Source organism: Protopterus annectens, chromosome 1.part2 (genome assembly GCF_019279795.1).
Source record: "Protopterus annectens isolate FY-2018-M chromosome 1.part2, PAN1.0, whole genome shotgun sequence".
Taxonomy (NCBI): domain Eukaryota; kingdom Metazoa; phylum Chordata; order Ceratodontiformes; family Protopteridae; genus Protopterus; species Protopterus annectens.
Genome location: NC_056727.1, coordinates 560166814 through 560183977, shown reverse-complemented (window position 1 = coordinate 560183977; position 17164 = coordinate 560166814). Strand labels below are relative to the sequence as shown.

Sequence of the window (17164 nt, the reverse complement as noted above, 5' to 3'; positions counted from 1 at the left end):
CACGTGAAGCAGAGTCCTCCCTAACCCAATTCAAGTGCAACTTGGTCTATTGGATGAGAAAACTGGAAATTCATCCCTGGTTCATTACCATGTCTCTAATTCAAACATGTAACCTATAAATGGTCATCTCCCAGGCCCATGCTTACACTTATCAAGGATATCAGAACTTGTCAGAGATTTGGGATGCATGGCTAGGCTTAAAAAGGCCCTTATGGTCTTTAGCCAAGTAAACACATATGAACCTAAAAAAAGACAGTTGTTAGCAGTAAGAAATTCAGGGTAACACTAATTTAAAGGAAGGATTGTGAAGTTTCCTAGAGCCGTGTGTGGTACAACCTGATCATATCCTCAGAAAATATGCATTGACTCTGTCAAACACCACACTGTCTGGAACTGAATCCTCAACTCAGTAAAATAACACACATCAGCAGCATAGATTTGAGTCTGTTGCACATATACATGCAAGACAGTAGCAGCAGCCCTTAATATTGCTTTTTTTTTCTAAGTGTGATGGTGGCTGTATTCCAGCAGGTTTTGGTGTTCATGGCAAAAGGCTGCACCATCTCTACATGGCTACTTTATAGTTTCCTGAATGGCTTCGCCATATTGGATTGGTTCATTTGCAGTAATTCAGCTGATTATGCTTTCATTAGAATACTCTGCTGTTTACCTTTGTTTGTCAACTCTACATGATGTGTAGAGTCATTTAATAAATACAAAATGGCTCATTTTCATATGCGCGTTGCAATGTGACACACACATGATAGCAGTGCAGAAATTAGCTGTTCATGAATCCAGGCTCTCTAGTTTATGCCATTCTATGTGGTAACAGGCACTCGTGTTTGGGTGTTTTTGTACAGATACAAACAACTATAGAAGTTACAGATGTGGGTCAAGGCTAGGTGACCATGAAAGATGTTGTCCTATTGGCATTATACTTGTTTAGCCTATATAGAACATTAATGTCACTGACAAACAGCACCTTAGAAATAAGGGTATTCTTTAATGCTGTTTCAAATATGGAATAAACAGCAACCCAAAAAAGAGACACACTAGTCTGTCTAGGAAGACAAGAAAGACCTATCATTGAATCTAAGAAGTGCTTACGAAATTGAGACAAAGATCAAAAGTTTATGTCAGACTAAGATGTCAGAATGTGCATACTTCAGACAAAACACTAAAGCCTCTTCTTTCTAGAACTGCTATGGTTCATGTGGTGGGTTCGGCAGAAGTGGAGAAACAGTAATAAAGTTCTCCTCTTCCTCTTGTTACATGCATCATCAGTACTATTTGTTCCCTGCTGAAGATACATGTTGCTGTTTGATTCCCAAAGACGATTTACCAGTGGTCTTGATTAACTTACACATTGGGATGTCCTTGAGGGCCCAGGTGAGAAATAACTCTAGTCTGTTGATGATGGTGTCAGTGGAGTGAACATTGATTATTGTTTTGTCTGCGGTATCAGGGCCATGACAAACAGTCAGGGCATTTACTGATTTTCAAGTTTGATGGTAGGAACAATGCTAAAGTCAGTAAAACTATATTAGTCTATGCCTAAGCTTTCATATATTTCACTAACACCACTGCCACATCTTGTATCTCAGCTGTAGAAGTCGCTCTTCTGCATTGGTGCTGACACATCACTAATCGGGTGATATCCATAATACTGTAAGTGTCAGTAAATCTATTATCTATGATGCAGAGAACATGTGCACAATGCAAAGCAATGGCTGCCAGATACAGACATTTTATTGTCAAGATTCTACTGAGGCCTAATTTTTGTTGATCTGTGGAATATCTAGGGATTTATGAGCTGACACTAACCAAAACCTAAAAAAATTAATTCCTTTAAAAGCTCTTTTGTTTTGACAAGTGGCCTTTTATCATAAATGATACAATGGCTTTGAGAAATTAGGTTTGTTTAGACAGAAGTCCTTCAATCTGGTCTTCCTTAACCAGTACATGGTGGCTTTTTACTTGAATTTTAAGCCTATGACACAGTCAAAAATATTGTTATCTCGCTGTGTACTTCAAATGTGAAATTTGTATCAGAGTTGGAATAAATAACTTCTTTCTGTAGTACAGCAAATTATATGAAAGACTTTCCAGTAGTTTTGATATAAAGGGGAAGTGATGATTTACTCATTCTTATAAATTCAGTGTGTAGTAGATAAACTCTGTTCTATAATTTGTGTTGTTATACTTGACAACTCTATATTGACTGTATTTATCATATTTGTATACACTGCTGTATTTTTATCACTTGTATTTTATATTTCTTGATAACTGGACCCAGTCCATTACTAAAAAATTCTCCATGAAATCAACCAACAGATCTTGTTAATAAATGTTAAGTTAAAATAAATAAGCCATTGTCAAAGCTTATAACTTTAATATGGATAAGAAGTTGAAGGAAGTGAGGACTACTCGGGCAAGGCTAGACTTTTAAACAGCGCATACTATTTTTCTTGTTGACTGCAGATCCGTGTACATTTTAAGATGGCAGGAAGGAACTGAAAAGGAACAAGAGGGTCAGGCTCTTGTACACTAATGAGCCATAAGACAGGCAGCATACTGGCAGTCTAGACTGCAGGCAATATTTCAATGACAGCTGTTTGGAATTCTCCTCTTGGAGTGCCACATGGTGGTAAAATACTATATTTGAATTACCAGAAGATACCACTTCAAATAATTTATTTTCCCATGCACTGTAAACAATATAACATAAGCAAAACCAACGTTTCCAGTAAACTAAGAAACACAGCACAGATTAGAAAACATAGGCAAATGTGCAATGCTAAAAATATTGACTATTTTTAATGATGCAATTTTATCTAAAAATACAAGTCTTTAACAATATTGTATATTTTATTTGCAAATTATATTTTACATTTGTGAAACTGGAAACACGTAACCAACAAAATGTAGTTTATTATTTAAATCTTCAGTTACATTTGATCAAGTAGCACCTTTCTGATAGTTTTTACTGAATAACATGGATTTATACATGTTATTGGAAACAGACGAGTTACTGTACTGAAGCTAACTTTTAAAATGGACGAAGTATGTTCAAATGCAGTGGAGATGAAAATGCATGTGTGGTGATGGTACATTCAATAACTAGTAATTGTAACAACTACTCAATGCATTATGAACATTCATTTTCACCATATATGCATGCATTTGCACTAAGTACCAAAGAACTCTGTAAAAATCCACTGCCAATCATGATCGGAGCAGAGTTCCGCTGTGGCGACCCCTAACCGGGAAAAGCCGAAAGAAGTAAACCAAAGAACTCTGTAATCCTTAAAACAGCTTTTTTAGTTTAAAAATGTTGTCAGATTGGGCACAAAGATGCATTTCGTGTTTGTTCTATGATTCTGTGATTCTGCAGGCCTGCTACCTTACAGATGTTCCTGTATAATACATACAAGTGCTATGTTGTAACATTAACAAAAGTATAAGTAGTAATCATAGACAGTGTAAAGGAGTTCTATCAACAGACTAAATAATCCATTCATAGGTACATTGTTGAAAGTATCATAGTGTTTAATAATAAGGCACATCTGAGAAGTCTGTGTATATAATGAAAATGACACACTTTCTGTTATTGCTGATTTTAAAGAATGGCTTAATTGAAGAATAATGCTACCTTAACCGATACATGCCAAGTTCCGTTTCAACAGCTACCATAAGAAGTCTGCACTTTACAGAAAAGAAGCCAGTTGTGACTACCATATGATTCATGTATACCTTACACTGTATCATATGACCTCTAACAAATGATTGTCATCATCAAGCATTTCAGTTCTAGTCACCAAGAAAAAAAACAGGGATAGGAATAATGTATAACAAGCAAACAACAAAACAAAATAAAATTCAGGAACACAGAACGTAGGTGGCAATAAGGATAGGTGGTCCACAGAGACAATAACAAACTTTTTTATCTGAGTAGAAGGACAGCAAAAGTTTAGAATGAAAAAAACAGAAATCTCCAGGGAAGTGATTCTACTGGAAGTGTACAGTCATATCCAGAACTTGAATCCTTTTTTGAATGACATGGCATACTATCACTTTCAAAAGATGAGGACAATCTAAGGCAGCTTGAATTACAGGAAGGACTGCATATAGACAGAGAAGTGAAACTTGAAAATTAATTGCTTATGTCTTTCTCATGCTGGGATGAGTAAAAAGGGAAAACACGCATCTGCAGATGCAGTAATGAACAGGACAAGGAGGTATAAATGTGCTTCACATAGACTGATTATGGGTTAGAGGACCAGAAAAAAAAGTTGTATTGAAATAAGCATACTAATCAAAACAATAACATTTGCTGAGAAAAGGATTACATAATGACCTGCATAGCTTATAACAAGAAAATCTAAAAATAAATAACTATATTTAAAAAAAAAAACAAGAAGGAAATATCTTTGACAACATCTACTCTAGCAAACTTAGAAGTATAGTATAGGACTTCCCCCATACAACACACATCCTCTAAGTGAAGACAGGCTGCATAATACTCAGCTGATATTATGCCTACACCAGTTTGAAACTACAGGCAGCCATCACTACAGCTCACACTGTTCTTAATGGTATGTGGCGCACAGCCAGGTATGAAATGAACAGCTGCAAGTGCTGTTAGAATAGAGGATTGTAACTACCAGAGTAGTAATATTATCATCAATATGCCAACTGATAATTCTATAACTGACACAATGGTTACCATCATTTCAGTGTTACTGCAGACTCCAGGGAGTAATCAAAGCATATATTCTCTTTTCATTTCTGCGGACAGCACCAGACAGAAACTTGTGGTATATGCAATACTGCCTTACTTGTTAACATAACAAAATAAAACAGTAAGAGGTAAATAATTTAAAGCAGAAAAACAGCATCAGAGCCAGGGTGAAAATCCAGTCCATAGTAAAACTGGGGGATGGGTGAGTAATCACAGCCCAAAAATAAGAGTGTTCCTGATGTTACTCTGATCAAGGATTATATTAGAAATAGCTTAATGCCCATGCTTTGCACACACTGCACTAGGCTTACATCAAAAACACAGGTCACATGATCACATATCACAGAGCAGAATTCTAGATATGGTGGTTCACTGATAAGCAGCCATAATACATGTTCATGCAGCTTGAAAGATGAGGCAAACTGCAGAGTACAGATACTGGCATCAGTCAGTCCTCACCACATTTTTCTCACAGGAATGTCTGCACACTGCCAGGTTCTCAGCCTTTTTTACTAAGATCATGTGTGCTGCACTATGACAGAATGCACACTTTCTTCTTATATCCTTTTCTGTTAACTTTTCAACATTATCATGTAAAAGGAAACTAAGGGATGCCACGGTGGAAAATCTATAGCAGTGAAAGTCAGCAAAAAGCTTATGCATAATCCTGGAATGAAGAAGTAGTGAGATACTACAGCAGTTTGTGTCTGAAAAAAACAGCAAGATCTGGGAACTGGCATGGCATATTAAAGGGGCAATGTCAGGTGGGGGGCAAACACTGCAGCTCTCCTTTGGTATGAGCCCTCTCATGCATGGCTCCACCCAAAAGGAAGCCAGATGGAAATGCCAGACAGTGTAAACTCAACAAAATGAACAAAGAGATAGTCAGCTTTGGGAGAAATCAGGGAATTGAGAATAGGTCAGGCACTTGAGCACTGAAAATGAAAAAAAAATAAATAAATAAAAAATAAAATAAGAAAAACTGATGACAGCACAGTCTACAATGCTCCACTACTGACAGCTGTACCACTTCAAAATACTTGTGGGAACTAACACCTCCGAATCCATCCCAATGCTATTCATGTCTTTTAACCTCTTAGTGGAAGAAATCTGGACAAAGCCTAAAATAATGGAGGGACAAAGACCCAGACACAGGGGCAGATCTTAAATATTGCACTTATTGCTAGAATATTGTTCTAGCATGCATTGTCTGAAGGATATAAAGCCTGAAACCTAAATGTGTGTCATTATTTGGAGACGTCATTCCTCACTGATTTGCCATAAATCCACAAATTTTAAGAGGACCAGACAAGATAGATGAGGCAAAAATCTGGACAGTTGAATGGTATGATGCTATTTTCAGCAGCTACACAGATAGACTCCATCTGTTTTTAATACCCGCTTAAACCAGGTAAGCATTCACATGGAACTGACAAGCAATCAGTGTAAGGCAAGTGCCAATCCTGAATGGAATGTCCATCACAAGACACAGTCTCACACATGCATACACACATACACTACATGTATACCTATGGGCATTCTAAATATTACCAGTCCACCAGTCCAGATGCGTTTAGCAAACCAAAAACACCGGCAAACCCCTACAACTATGCAAAAGAATTCTGGAAGAAATCAAATGTTTGAGGCACAGCATAGGCTGAAAGATTATATAAATTACGGTGATGCTGCTGTCTATCACATCAGTAGCCCTTAATACTGTCTTGTGGCTTTGACCATTTCCAATACTGCGGACATTAATCTGTGCTTACAAGGCTGAGCAAAAAAGACTCAGTAAGTTAGGTAGCATCAGATATAATTCTCTGACACTGTGATTAATGTAAAATAAGAACATGAAGCAGCTGGTGCTAGGCCAGAGTTAAAAGAGAATGATATGTGAAAGTTTTACTACAGACTACATAATTAACACAGAAAATATAGTGTAGGAGAAAAGGCTATGGATTGTACCAGCTGACCAGTGCTATCCACTGTTCTGCCTTACTTTGAAGAGGATGTAGGCAGTATTGTTGTGAAGGTAAGGCACATGTGGTTGAAATCGTGGTCCTAGCTGGAAATGTGTCTGATACATGCATGGACTGCTGTGAAATAAGCAAGAGCTGTGAGCCAATAAAAAAAAAAAAAAAGACAACATACTAATAGAAAAGAGAATAAAAAAAAACATTTGTAACAGACTTGGAAATAGAAGAATGGCCAAGTGTTGTTTAAAAACCATGACTAGAATACAGGGCTAACTACCTGCTATGCTACACAGAAAACATTTAATTCTGCTGTCACTGTAAAGAGAAAACAAGGCCAGATACAATGTAACAGTTTGCTAACCCCATTAGTCAGACTACAAATAACACATAATACACAGCACAGCACTGCCTATACAGTACATGCTCACATTTGGCTGATTAAAGCACCTGTTAATATACTCAGAAGGAGCTATTATATGAACTGGAGATTGTGTTCCCTTGTAGTAATACCTAAAGTATGTAGTAGTGAAGCAAGGTATTTTCTGCCCAAGGAGAACAAAAATGAACAGATGGTAAGAGCGTTAATGCTTTTAAAATTCAGGTCACACAACTTCAGCTGGAATTGTTTAACACTGAGCAAATTTTTGGCAGTCTAGGGAAAAGAATTCATGATTCTATATTGTATCGAGAAACAGCATCGGTGAATCTGCAGAAAAGGATAAAAGAACATAAAGAACATCCTGGGATCATGAGCTGTTTTAAGCACAGACATCCTGTATTCTATCAGTAAGATAGCTAAGCACTTTGGTGCCATAGTTCTTAAAAAATTCTATAAACACAGCCTGCAGTCCTGCACAACCATAGTCACATAAAACTGGAAATATTTAGCAGTTCTAATAAAAAAATCCATTATTAATACAAAACTGTGTAAAACATAAAGCAAAATCTCCAAGTTAAAACCCTATTATGAATACAAAACCACAAGTGTTTTTTTTTTTCTGTCAGCAAGGTAAGCCTGAAGGTGGAGATGAATCACCCAGTTTTACTAATACCATGTGCATAAGCACTGTTGACATCTGTTTAAATGTTTAAATTAGTGGGCCGTATGAAGGGCACTGTTTTGTGCATCCGTAAATGATTCATGATATCTCATGCTAAAATCACAAGTGCTGCTGATTAATTCAGTTCTTTGTGCGTTAACTAAGGCTGGAGTTCCATATGGCAGATCAATATTCTGTATCCAATATCACGCACTGGATTTCTGCTGCTTGTACTTCTCATAGTATTCGATTACTTCCGTGATGATTTCTGGATCATCCATTGTTGTCAAGTCTCCCAGGTCACTAGTTTCATTAGTTGCTATTTTCCTTAAAACCCGTCTCATGATTTTTCCAGACCTTGTTTTTGGAAGGCGTTTAACAACCTATGGAAAGAAAAAAAAAGTTTAGAAACAAACAAGTTAAGGAGGTTCAGGGCTGGCATAATAGTCAAGGTGTTCACCTCACAAGACATAAGGTATGGGGTTTGAGTCTCACCTTTGAAGGGAAATTGGCTAGGCTTAAAATGGCCTGTCAGTGAAAATTAATCCCGTCCAACTTCACTGACAAGGGCAGCTGGTATAGTATTTACCTATGAACCTATTAAGGACAGATGTAATGCAATGGTTGATCATAGAAACCTAGCGATAAATCAAACAAATGTAAGAGCACAATCAAACATAATCTATCCCTTCTTTATGTCTAATACCCATATATAAAGATTCAATATCAACCATACCTATAAATGTTTCATCTCCTTGGACCTTGTAATTCCTTAAACTTTCTATAAACAACCAGGAGTCTTTCAAGTAAAAGTCACTCTTTTGTACAATATTATTAAAACTACCATCCAAGAAACTAGAAATTGTAACTGTTTTGTTTTTTGGTGCCGAAACTACAGGACAAAATGTTGAGTTAACCATGTCTTTTTGGACTTTAGGTATTCCAAAAAGAATAGCCATCTCTGGTTGTTCTACACTTAAAAAGGAATAAACTTCAGAATTAATGTATTTTTGATTAAACAGTTCAAACAATAAATTATCAATTTCATTAAAACACTTTTTAACATAGTCCCTACTTAATTTTATGTAAATCTCTCCTTGTAAAAGCTTTAGTATTTCTTCTTTATATTGGGTGTGCTCCATGATTACCATCTCACACCCTTTATCCCCTTCATGTGCCTTAGATGTTTGTATTGTGTTAAATTAAATAAAGTTTTTTGTTCTTGAGCATTCACATTAAATATTTTCCTTTTCGGTTTTCTTCTTACCTTATTATCAAATTCTAATTCACAGGTTTTTCTAAAAACATCCAAAGTAGTTACTAAAGGTGGGTTATAGCAACTTGGCTGTTTCACCACCTCCCCTTATTCATATTCAATCCCGTGCAAAATAAAGTTCAAATTTAATTTTCTAATAAACAATTTAAAATCAATGATTAAGTCAGAATAAGAGACTCTTTTCATAGGAATAAATATAAAACCTTTACTTACAACTTTAATGCCATCATTACTAAATAAATATACCAATAAATTAAATACTGGAAAATTAATCCCGTCCAACTTCACTGACAAACAATTAATTGATTTGTTGTCATCATTTATGTCCATTCCATTCTCTTTCCCTGTTGAAGTCATTTTCCTCTCCCTCTTTTCCTTCCCCTGCTAGTTGCATTGTTTGGTATTTTTCCCGAAGTCCATACTTGATCCCCCAATCGAAAAAAATGACTGGGAAAGGGGCGTAAGTGGAGGAACATTATGACTTGACTTCATTAAAGCTTTCCCCTTCATTATTGTTCAGTTCTACAGTACTTGGCATGTTATCCATCTCAACATTATCTAACATTATCGCCGACTGAAATATTAATGTCATTATTCTGTCTAACATGATTTAAACCAGGACCATTTTCTTGCCTGCCTAGTTGTAATGGAAAAGCTTTGTTGTTGCTATAGGCCCAGGCATCTCTTTTGAGCTTTTTGTTTTTCTTAACAACGAAGAAGAATTTGTTAAAGAGATTAATAATAGTATTTCCTGGCTCAATTTTACAATTAGTGGTAAGGGGACCTTTATTAATTTTTTAGATGTTAATATAAAAATGGACTGTGAAAAAGAAATGTTTTATACTTCAGTTTACAGAAAGGAAACCTTCAGAAATAATTATCTACACTTTTCTAATCATCACCCGAAGTTTATGAAGTTAAATATCTACAGGGGGAGGGGGCAGGTGATTAGGATTAGTAGACTAACCAGTGGAGATGAGGTGTTTAAGGAAGAAGTAAGTTTTATTAGGAAGTTATTTTTTTGATAGGGGATATACTGAAGAAGATTTAAAGATGACAGAAGAAGAAATTGTTAGAGATCAACAGATGAAATGTCCCCCTTTAATTAAAACTGGCAGTGTTGGTAGTGGAGTGTTAGACAAAAATTATAGTAAATTTAATGAGTAGAAGAGTCCGACCTTTCCAGTTCCCATGAATATAGATGGGCAAGAAATTATGAACATCATTAAAGGTAACTGGAATATTATTTTAGGAGACAAAGAATTAATGAATATTATAGGAGAGGTTCCTAATTTTGTATTTAAGAAGTCAGCTAATTTAAATAAATTATTGGAAGTTAATTTAATTAATGAATGTAAAACAATTAGTGCTATGTTGGGAACCTTCTCTTGTGGAAATTGCAAGCAGTGTAGGTTTATGATTAATACTAGTAGTATAATGTTTCTACATGTTATGTTTACAGTTACTGCTAGAAATAGGTACAATTGTCAAAACTGTGGGATAGTGTATGTAGCTTTATGCAGTTCGTGTACATGTTACTATGTTGGCAAAAGCATTCAGCAACTGAGATTTATGGTTGGAGAGCATATTAAAGCTATTAATAACAATGATACTGCAAATGCTCTTGCCAAACATAGAAATGAATGTGTTGATTTTAAAATGTTTCACTTTTTTGTTCTTGAGCAGGTTGATACATCAAATTTTGTTACCAGATTTAATAATTTGCTTGAGATCAGGGAACTTAAGTGGCAGGTTTTGTTAAGAGTGGATAGTTTCCCAGGTCTAAATGAATCAGTTAATGTTAAATGTTTTTTTAAAACTTAGGTTAACATAATGTTTTTTTATAAGGTAAGTGGAGTATTTTAAACATTCAAATATTCAAATATTTCAGTATTGTTTTTATAAAATGTTTTTTGAATGGTTTATGAATAGCTGGAATTTATTGGGTGGATTTAACAGACGTCATTCATAGGAGGGTTACTTAAACTAGTTAAGGTTGTGATGGACTGTTTCTGGTGAAGTTCCGGTGTATAATTGCATTAAAGGATCACAGGCGCTAAAATAAAGAGTCTTTCATTTTTGTGGATTGCAGCTCTTTGTTTTTTTGCCTACTGGTTTGCAAGGTGTCAGTGTTTTTTAATACTGTATTGACAGTGCTTAGCTGTATTGCTTAAAATGCTATTGCTTATGTAATTTAAGCAAGTCTTTACATAGTGTGAATGGATTTATTAGGCACTGTTTCATCTTTTTCATGCCTTTTTAAATAAAGATATGAACACGTACATTATCAAGCTTATATGGAATATACATGACTGATTTCATCAGTTATATTTTTTAAAATATGCTTTTGAAAGTCTGAAGGCTAATAATCCTGAAGACTGTCCTCAGTAATTTGTGCTAGGGTTTGTCTGCTTTTTCTTTATACTTTAAATTGGTATCAATAAAAGGCAAACATCTGCAATGAAATGGTTTCTGTAGCAAGCAAGGTTTGGTTATGGCATGCTGAAGATCCTAAAAGAGGGTGAAAAAGCATGTTCCCTCAATAATGATGTCCGCTGACTGACTGTACTGAGAGATTCCTTGGTAGTAATATATTTTGATACAACTCTTTTTTTAGGACTTTTATGCTGCAAATATGTGCTGTAGGCTAGATAACAAGTTAAACTGCCTTTTGAAGAAAACCAGTACTACAGTATCAGCATTAAAAAAACTAAGTCACTACAATTTTAAATAAATTGTTATGTTTGGTTGCATTATATCATCTGGAACTTGTGGAGGAAACTGGCAACACATCAAACTTATCGGTCAGAATAAACGGCATGAAAAATATTTATATTTTTATAAAACAGAATGTAAGCTGAATATTCATAGTGCATCACTGTCGATTTGGGACAACTGTTCCTGTCAGGAAGCTTAAACTTCATTATTTGAAGATGTATACAGTTCTGTGTGTTTGTTAATAGGTTCTGGGGGTGTTCTGAGGTTGTGTTTTTTTGAGGGTTTTCAGTAAAACAAAAAGTCTTGTAAAATGTGACATTGGTTAAAATGGAGATAACAAGAAACAACTGTATAAAAGATCAACCTGCCAAACAATAATGGGTGCATGCATGTAACACAAAAGCTGGGAACAGACATTTAAAAAAGCTGTCCTATATAACAGGTGGAAATAATATCTTCTTATAATGACTACAATATCCATATTATTTTGGAACATGAATGGCCTCACAAGTATAGACAAAAAAGTAAGAGTATTGAATTATATTACGAAATGCAGAGTGCAAGCAGCAATGCTGCAGGCAGAAGCATAGCTAGGGTGGGGCAAGAGGGGCAATGGCCCCAGGAGCAAAGTGTTGGGTGGGCATGATCAACTGTTGATCATCCCAATCACTATCTAGTGCAATACTGGCATTTAAAAGCCAGTATTGCATTTGTGGTCAAACCTGAGTGCTACAGTGCTCCATGTGTGGTCTAAACTGTAGCAACTGTTTGTTACATTTGTAGCAAGCAGTTTGCTACAATTTAAATGAAGACTTTTCTTTTCTAATACATTTTTGGCTTAACGCTCTGTGCAGGCAGGGTATAACTGTATCCACCGTTTGCTACAGTTTAAAAGAAGAAAACTGTGGTGGGGAAAGAGGGTTGGGGAAAGGCATGGAAGCAGGACCTGAATGGCTAGGGCAGATGGGGGGCTATGATGTGTGCCAGTAGGAAGAATAGCATTTTTTGTGTTTTTCAGTGGAAGAGTTTGTTGGGAGAGGCCAGCTAATACAGTGACATGCTTTTTCTTTTTTCTTTCATTTTGGAAGAGCTGAGGGAATGTGGTGTGGGTTTGTAGAACAGGCACAGATGGAGCCAGCTACACCTCTAGCTACAGGAAACACATTTGGAAAGAAGTGACCATGTGAGCATGTAAATTTAATAAAAAAGGACTTCATAATGTATATCCAGCAGAATATCAAGGACAATGTAAAAGAGGAGCACTTATACTAATTGCTGGAGGAGCTTCAATAGTGATAGAAGAAAAAAGATAATAATGGTAGATTTGTGGTAGTAAAGGGCTGCTGGCAATGGAGGAGGATTACATCATCTTCTTTCGGCTGTTCCTGTTAGGGGTCGCCACAGCGGATCATCTGTTTCCATTTCTTCCTGTCCTCTGCATCATGCTCTTTCACACCAATCGCCCGCATGTCCTCTCTCACCACATCCATAAGCCTTATCTTAGGCCTTCCTCTTTTCCTCTTACCTGGCAGCTCCATCCTTAGCATCCTTTTCCCAATATACCCAGCATCCCTCCTCAGCACATGTCCAAACCAACTCAATCTCGCCTCTCTTGCTTTGTCTCCAAACTGTCCAACCTGAGCTGACCCCCTAATATACTGATTCCTAATCCTGTCCATCCTAGTCACACCCAGTGCAAATCTTAACATATTTAACTCTGCCACATCCAGCTCTGACTCCTGCCTTTTCGTCAATGCTACCGTCTCCAACCCATATAACATAGCTGGTCTCATAACCCTCTTGTAGACCTTCTCTTTCGCTCTTATTGGTACCCGTATGTCACAAATCACTCCTGACACTCTTCTCCACCCATTCCACCCTGCCTGTACTCTCTTCTTCACCTCTCTTCCACACTCACCATTACTCTGAACTGTTGATCCCAAGTACTTAAACTCATCCACCTTTACCAGCTCTACTCCCTGCATCCTCACCATTCCTTTACCCTCCTTCTCATTTACACACATATATTCTGTTTTAGCCCTGCTGACCTTCATTCCTCTCCTCTCTAAAGCATATCTCCACTTCTCCAGATTCTCCTCAACCTGGTCCCTACTCTCACTACATATCACAATGTCATCTGCAAACATCATAGTCCACGGGCCCTCCTGTCCAATCTCATCTGTCAACCTGTCCATCACCACTGCAAATAAGAAAGGGCTCAGAGCTGATCCTTGATGTAATCCCACCTCCACCTTAAATGTATCTGTCACTCCCACCGCAGTCCTCACCAATGTCACACTACCCTTGTACATATCCTGTACCACTCTTATATACTTCTCTGCCACTCCCGACTTCCTCATACAATATCACAACTCCTCTCTAGGCACACTGCAATATGCTTTCTCTAAGTCCACATAGACACAATGCAACTCCTTCTGACCTTCTCTGTATTTCTCCAGCAACACTCTCAGAGCAAATATTGCATCTGTAGTGCTCTTTCCTGGCATGAAACCATAATGCAAGGGAGGAGGATTACACTGGCATGTATTTATATTCCACCTAAGGCTGCTATAATGAAGCTTAAGAAAATTATGGGAGAAAAAAAATCAGCTTTCAGCATGGAATATTACTTAAAGTTGGGGACTGGAACTTGATTTGTAACACTGTAGAGGACCTAGAAGGGGAAAACATAACATAAGAGGGTAGATTTCTGAAGAAATATATGAAAATATTTGGTATGGAAGACATGAATTCAGTAGTAAGAACTCAGAGAAAATGTCCATATTATTCCCCATGGTACAATGGCTGGGCTAGACTAGATAGAACATTTCACAGGAACATATGCATTTAATTGAAAGCTTTAATGCACATCCAATAATTATGTGACATCATGCACCAATAACAATGAAGATAAAAATGCAAGTTATGTGCATCCCCACTTTCATGTTTAAAAGAGAGAAATTTAAAGAATGGATAGTGAAAATCATTCAAGATTTATTAGGGGAGACAGAAATTTCTTCAAATGTTATAGCTAGTGAGTGAGATAAAATGAAAGTGGAGTTTAAAAATAGGGTAGAAATAAAGAAAAAGAGACATTGTTAAGTAGTAACACGAAAAAGGTTAAAGTATTGTAGAATAAGGGGAATCTCACAGAAAAGAAAAAGCACAACTGCAGAGTACTAAAATGAAAATGACGGAGTATCTGGATAATCTGCATGAGTTTAGAAAGACTGGTGTTAAGCAACTGCTTTTTGATAGTAACTCCACAGCACAAAACTTTTAGCATCAACAGAAAGTAGAAAAGGTTGTTGTTAAACTTAGGGAGCCTATAATAAGGAAAACAATCAGAGATCCTCTAGAGATACTAGAGATATTTTGGAAATATCCAAATGTGTCTCCTGTAGCTGGCTCCATCTGTGCCCTCTGCCACAGACCCACACCACATTCCCTCGGCTCTTCCAAATGAAGAGCAAAAAAAAAAAACAAACAAAAAAAAAAAGGACAAAGAAAGAAGGAAAAAGCACATCACTGTTTAAGCTGTGAAGAGTTTTTTTTTTTTTTTAGAGTTAGAGCCACCCCTCGCCCAACAAACTCTTCCACTGAAGAACACACAAAAAATGCCATTATTTCTACTGGCACAACAGTCACCGGTGGCAGGGACACACTGTATAAAGCAGAAAATGTGGAAATCAAGAAAGAGCACAAGTATGCCAAGGTTAGAGGTAGACGAGGCAATAATAATTAACAGTTGAGATAGGAGGGGATGAGATAAAAATGGTGATATGTATTCAATATGCAGAAAAGTCTCCAAGAACAGATGTGGAAGTTTGGAAGCTAGGAGCAAAGAATGTGATAAAGATCAGGAAGGTTTTGTTTAACAGCATTGGTAGAGTTTTTAGTAGAATCTAGAACAGAAGCTGCTGTTAAAAAAGTAATAATTAGTACGGCATACACAATTTTGCATGATAACTATAAGAATTAATCAGAGAGGGTTTGAAAGGATTGGAAAGAGAAACTGGATAAGCAATTCACAAGGAAACAATGGGAGGACGTGTATTGCTCCCAAATATGCAACAAAATTTTGCTTGGAAGTATCTGCATAAATACCCCGAGTAGACACCAATTAATTTTTCCTCAGTTAGATGCCAAATATTGGGAGGATTGATGGAAAAGAAAGAGGTAACAGAGAAATATGTTTTGGGAGTGTAATGAGATGGCAGATTTATCCCGCGGTGATGGTGCTGCGGTAGTGTTGTCGCCTCACAGTAAGATGCTGTCCAGTTCGATTCTCAGCTAGAGCGTCTTCTGCGTGGAGACGTGTGAATGGGCGTACCTTCGTTGAAGGTTGTGCATCAGCGCTGGTAACTTGGCACGTAAAAATAAACTACCAATCATTAGCAGACCAGAGTTCCGCTATGGCGACCCCTAACCGGAAAAAGCCGAAAGACACAAACAAACAATGAGATGGCAGATTTCAAAAATTCCCTACACAGTGCTCTGTCAAAAATATTGGGTGAGAAAATGGGTGTAACTAAGGACATTATTTTTTTTATTAAGCTCTGATATAGGATCTGAATTGCCTAGACATAGTAAGGCCTTATTACATTTAATTTTGGTGGCTACCAAGAAAGCAATTACTAGAAAATGTAAAGCAATGTCTAAATGAACTATATTTGAAGTATTGAGTATTGTAACAAAGATAAAAAAATCTGGAAGTGGGATCTTTAGAAAATGGTAGGAACAAATTACATAGACAAAATGGAAAATGAGGGAACAATACATGAAGAATAATGTTTTGGAGGAGGAGTGAGGTTTAAGGGAAGGCAGGAATTGAGCAATTTATGAAATGCTGGATTGATGATAGTTATACTAAAGAATACATGTGATGCACAATGTTTGTAACTGGGAACGTTAATATGTTTTTTTATTTTATATAAATGTTATGTTTGCTTATATCTTAAGTAATAATTCAATAAATGCATTTAAAAAACTTTGCATAACTAACTGAATACAACACCTATCACTCTTTACATATTATGAAAGTAAACTCAAGCTTTCAACTAACATACTAATAATGCATGTTATTTTTCTGAAACAGAAGTATTTCTTTATAAATCTGATACTGTTCAAGCTTGTAGAATTTGTGTATATAACAGTGTAACTACAATTTCTATTTTTTCATAAGCTTTTTAAGCTCATATACAACATTCTTCCTGTGTGTTTCTATTAAAAATATTTGTGAAGCTGTTATGTGCTATTCTACTCTGGCTGCTACTGAAAATGGAAATTTTCAACTAGGCTCAGTTAGCCTATCCTGGTCAAACAAACAATAAATCAATTGAATATGGCATGTATATTCAAGGGGAGACACCAGATAATGTGCAGTGACTCCAGAACAGGGCCATGCGGAAAC

The 17164-nt window shown here is 36.5% G+C and overlaps 1 protein-coding gene across 1 annotated transcript in view; it reads right to left on the bottom strand.

Annotated features, from left to right (window-relative positions):
• Positions 1–3526: 3526 nt before the first annotated feature.
• Positions 3527–17164, bottom strand: part of ACSS1 (acyl-CoA synthetase short chain family member 1) — a 1456620-nt gene continuing 1442982 nt past the window's right edge. Inside the window, exon 14 of the mRNA XM_044057731.1 lies at positions 3527–8140. Within this exon, the coding sequence (XP_043913666.1) occupies positions 7964–8140 (177 nt within the window). The 3' untranslated portion in view covers positions 3527–7963. The remainder of the gene's footprint in view (positions 8141–17164) is intronic.